The sequence below is a fragment of the Pteronotus mesoamericanus genome, unplaced genomic scaffold, assembly GCF_021234165.1.
Source record: "Pteronotus mesoamericanus isolate MK-2021 breed Mesoamerican mustached bat unplaced genomic scaffold, CSHL_Meso_final contig_90, whole genome shotgun sequence".
Classification (NCBI taxonomy): domain Eukaryota; kingdom Metazoa; phylum Chordata; class Mammalia; order Chiroptera; family Mormoopidae; genus Pteronotus; species Pteronotus mesoamericanus.
In genome coordinates, this window is record NW_026555277.1 from 40,641,101 (window position 1) to 40,646,000 (window position 4,900).

Consider the following 4,900-nt stretch of genomic DNA (forward strand, 5'->3'; position numbering starts at 1 on the left):
GCCCGGGTGTTGCTTCGGAACAAAAACTCTCGGCAAGAGCTTTGGGGATGCACTGTATTGCAAAGAGGCAGTCGATATGCAGAACTGATGCGCGCCAGCCTTTGTTGCCGGCCCATTGTGCGGGCGATGCTTATGAAGACTAATCCAATCATAAATTGCACCCCTGCGCCAATCAGAGCGCCCAGAGCCTCTGGCGAATGAAGCTCGAGTGGAGAACTTTGTTGAACTTCATTGTCAGAGCTGTCACTTTTCAAAGCGCTTTAACGGGCGGGCCACTATAAAACCATCACCTCGACGGGAGGACTACGGAGGACTCGCAGGCGCCCAAGTGGGAGCGTTTGTTACTTGGAGACGTTTGCTAAGCCCAAGAGAGAGGGCACCGCGGGGGCGGGAGGGGCGGGAAGCGAGGCATTTACCCTTCGGCCACTGGAAGAAGGGTTATTACGCCCGCCCCACGCCTAACATGATGTTCCCCGGCCTCCTCGCGCCCCCCGCCGGGTACCCCAGCCTCCTGCGCCCCACACCCACCTTAACGCTGCCCCAGTCCCTGCAGTCGGCATTTTCCGGGCAGTCGAGCTTCCTGGTCGAGGATCTGATCCGCATCAGCCGCCCCCCAGCCTACCTGCCTCGCAGCGTACCCACGGCCAGCATGTCGCCCCCTAGGCAGGGGGCCCCCACGAATCTGACAGACACCGGGACCTCAGACCTGGGGAGTCCAGGTCCGGGAAGCCGGCGGGGTGGATCACCGCAGACTGCTGTCTCCCCTGCCAACGAGCCCACGTTTCTGAAGTTTGGGGTGAACGCCATTCTCTCCTCGGCGCCCAGAAACGGTAAGTAAGCGCAAAACGCTGAGGATCGGTCCAGGTGCGGAGTTCTTGCCTCGATTTCGTGTATGCAGCTGGTAGCGACGCAAATATTGTATGCACACATGTACGCACTATCCCGGAGATCTCACGTCGCGCAATGTGAGACTTAGGTTTCCCGGATTCCGGGAAAGAAAAGGCTCCAGGTTCGCTCCACCCTCGGAATGAACTGGAGCAGTTCAGTAGCAGCGAGCGCACAGCTCCCTAGCACAGCTAAACAGAGCGCACGCTACTGGGCGTTTGCGTTTCTGCCCTCCAGCCTCTGAGTGTCAGTTTTTTAAAACCCAAGGCTATATATTTACTAGCTTCGCTAGTCTTATGGATCTGCAGTTCTTTTCTTCTGCGCCTGATTCCTTCCTGTCTCGTTGGTGCCTAGAATGAGATTGGGGATGGGGAGGCGGGGGCGGGGGGGTCGACTCTGAGGACTATTTGTGGGGGGAAGGATTTCATTTATATACTCATATCATGTATTCAATGTGCAGAACAATAATCAAGTTCATAATAACCAAATTTCCTTTGTCTCTCTCCCTCTTTTCCTCCCTCCTTCACTCTCTTCCAGAAGCATCCCCCGCCTTGCTCCAGAGTGTCCCTCCCAAGACTTTCGCCTTTCCCTACTTTGAAGGCTCCTTCCAGCCTTTCATCCGATCTTCGTATTTCCCAGGTAGGTTTCATCCCCGTCCCTCTCCAGAGGCTGGGCGCGCCCCAGTCCCAGCACGTCGCGAAGCCATATTTCTCCGTCCACCCCTCGGGGTTATGCTCTGGTTCAGAGGTTGCGAGGCGTACAACATTCACGAATCCGTCGCGCCAATTTGATGCCCTATTTAGCACAAGCAGTGACTACTTGACACTTTGCACCAATTCCCTGCTCTACAAATTAGCAGGAATTGTCATGGTCCCAATTTGAGGCGGTTCCCTTCCCGGCGAGGAGCTGTTGGCATCCCTTCACGCCGCCGTTTTCCCACAGAGTCAGTGCACTTGGCCACGATTCCCCCACAAAGGTTTCAGCACCATGACCAATTGGTCAGCTCCTCCGGGCAGCCACACACAGGCCGGCCCTCGCCCCTCCACGCCGTCCAGAGACACCTACCAGCCGGGGCTAATTTCTCTTTAAGACTCATTCAGGGCTTCGGGCTTTTCACAAGACCACATGGGGTGCCCTCTTGTGTGGGATTCCTGGGGTCGCCCTGGGGGAGGGAGAATAGATCCTCCCACAGCCCCAGCCTTCTTTTCCCAACCTGACTCCCAAACTCTCCTCTTACCCTCCCCCCACCAACAGAGTTTTTGAAGGACCACTGAGCTGGTAAAATAAGTAGGAGAGAAGCCTATAACTGGTTCCTAGTCTCCAGGAGAAACACCTTAAACAGGTTCCACGAGGTTTTCATTCTGGAGTCCCGGTGGTGGCTCAGAAACTCTGCTACTGGTCCAGACTCAGGAGGCGAAAGAGGAGGCCCTGTAAAGAGAAAAGAGACTGGGCACGGCCTGTGGGGGATGGGTAAAACCAGGACAGCGCTGCCAAATATCAGCGAAAGAAACAAGCGATTGATTTTTAAAAGGGGGAGAGAGAATTCACCAACCCCCCCCCACCATTCATGCTGCTGCTGATAATGGAATTTGCTCCCTTTCTCTCTCATCTCAATGCACTAACAAAAACAACCCGAGCTTTATAAATAGCTTTTCATGTCCATTTAATGAAAATGATTCGGGGAAGAGAAGCCTCTGCCATCAGTATTCTCCCAATGGTCTTGGCCTGCAGTTGTGTTTAGTTTGAAAGTGTAAATCTCTTTTGTCCCAGTAATATATGGCTTTCGCTGCTTGTCCTCAGTCTTTTTCTGTTAGTTCATTACTACACAATTACCATTCACGCTTCATTAGAGTCTCTGTTTCCTTTTGGTTTTTTTCCCCCTCCCTTAAAGCGAAACTTTCCCCCTTTTTATCATGCCAATACCCATTGGGAAGCGGTCAATGTGCTAATTAGCTGCCACTTTTCATGTATTCGGCCAAATTCTTTACGTTTTGTGGGGGAGGGGAGGAAAGATTAATTTTTTTTAAAAAAAAAGATGAATACTGATTGAATTTTTCAAAAAAAAAACAAAACCACAAAAAACCCCAAAGAGGATTTTTCTCCTCGCTACCAAATCAGCAAAGCACTTCACTCATCCAAAGAATGCAAAAGCCACCTAGGTGATAAAAGCTCAACCCAGTGGTCTCCGCTGGATATTTTTAATTTATTTTTGTTGCTATTTTAGCTGATGTACGCAGGTTTGTCTCCCTGAGACTGCTGAATGGAAAAACGAAAACAGGCTATTGTGGGAGCTGTTTTCTGCGTTTCCGTGGTTTTACCTAATCCGAGTTTGCACGGTTGAAAGGGAGAGTTATTTGGGCGGAAAGCGCCTTTCACTCTGAAGGTTCGTAGGTTCGCGGCCTATTCTCCCGGGGGAGAAAACGGCGAGCTTAAAAGAGATGAAGGGATCAGAGAGAAAGAACGGAGGAGGTGGCGCTAGGGAGGCGGACGCTACCTCCGGGGCTGGGCACCACCCACTCACTCGCAACCTCCCACCCCGCCTCCCACCCGCACCCCTCCGCAGCGTCCTCCAGCGTCGTGCCCATCCCGGGGACCTTCTCCTGGCCTCTGGCCGCCCGGGGCAAGCCTCGCCGGGGCATGCTGCGCCGCGCCGTGTTCTCCGACGTGCAGCGCAAGGCGCTGGAGAAGATGTTCCAGAAGCAGAAGTACATCAGCAAGCCCGACCGCAAGAAGCTGGCAGCCAAGTTGGGCTTGAAAGACTCACAGGTGAGAGCCGTCTCCCGACAGCCCTCCCCTCTCCACGCGCTGCGCCCCTCCCCTACGATCGCACGATTAGGAATGCAGGATGCGGTTTTCTCGAGGCTGCGCTGGACAGCCCACTTCTCTCCCCGCCCCGTCTCCCTTGTGCTCAGCGCCTCCACCCCTGTCCACCTGGGACCAGGTAGCAGACACGTTGGGTGGAGAGGCGCAAGGAGCAGAGGCGGGGGTGAGGGTAGGTTTAGTGCTGAGGACCTACCCTCAAGGGGAGGGGAAGAGGCAAGGCGATCCCCTCCTCTCACCTGCCCGCGCCCCTGCCCCACGCCATCTTTGAGGAAGGATCCGCGCTGACCTCTGTGTCTCCCCTGCTCTCTGCCCCTCACGTACCAGGTGAAAATCTGGTTCCAGAACCGACGCATGAAGTGGCGGAACTCCAAGGAGCGCGAACTCCTGTCTAGCGGGGGTTGCCGCGAGCAGACCCTTCCCACCAAACTCAATCCGCACCCCGACCTCAGCGACGTGGGCCAGAAGGGCCAGGGGGACGACGAGGAGGAAGACGAGGGTCCAGGCAGCCCTCGCCACCGCACAGCCTATCACACGCCCCCCGACTCTCGGCACCTGCGGGACCCGCGGCTACAAGGGCCGCCACCCCCTTCACCAGCGCACTCGAGCAGCCCAGGCAAACCTTCGGACTTCTCCGACTCCGAGGAGGATGAGGAGGGCGAGGAGGAGGAGATCACGGTGTCTTAGAAGCCTCCCGCGCCCAGGGTACTGTTTCCAAGTGCTTTGAAATTGAAGAGGTTGGGTCGGGTCTAGCGTTCACGTAGCTCCCGCTGCGGACTCGTCACCTGGTCAGGGGCGCCCCAGCCCCTTCCGTTGCCCAAAGGAACATTTCCTTCCCCCGCACCACCTCTCAACAGCCCTCTCCGCAGAAGTTAAATGTAGGTCTTGCTTTTAGTCTTAACTTTTTCTCGAGGGCTCCTGTCCATCTTCTTTATTGCAAGCTATTTTAAACACAATGGGGTGTTCACTCCCACAGCCTGCGTTTAACTGTGAGCCAGGCCCTGCTCGTCCTTAGCAGGGACAACCCTCTAAGGTAGGAAACCCTGAATGGAAGAGGAAACCTGCCTAGCAGCTACAACAGCTTATAATTCCAAGACCCCTGACTTCCTAGATCCCGCCTCCTCCTACCTTAGGTACCTCTCTAGTCTCTGCTAACCCAGTCTTCAGATAACAGTGACCTTAAAAAGCTCAAGAA

The 4,900-nt window shown here is 54.9% G+C and overlaps 1 protein-coding gene across 1 annotated transcript; it reads left to right on the plus strand.

The window, feature by feature from the left end:
- The first annotated feature begins 463 nt into the window (after positions 1-463).
- DBX1 (developing brain homeobox 1) lies at positions 464-4,392 on the plus strand. Its single transcript, XM_054586253.1, has 4 exons — positions 464-830; positions 1,423-1,524; positions 3,449-3,651; positions 4,033-4,392. The coding sequence occupies exons 1-4, from the start codon at positions 464-466 to the stop codon at positions 4,390-4,392; spliced, it is 1,032 nt and encodes a 343-aa protein (XP_054442228.1).
- Positions 4,393-4,900: the final 508 nt, after the last annotated feature.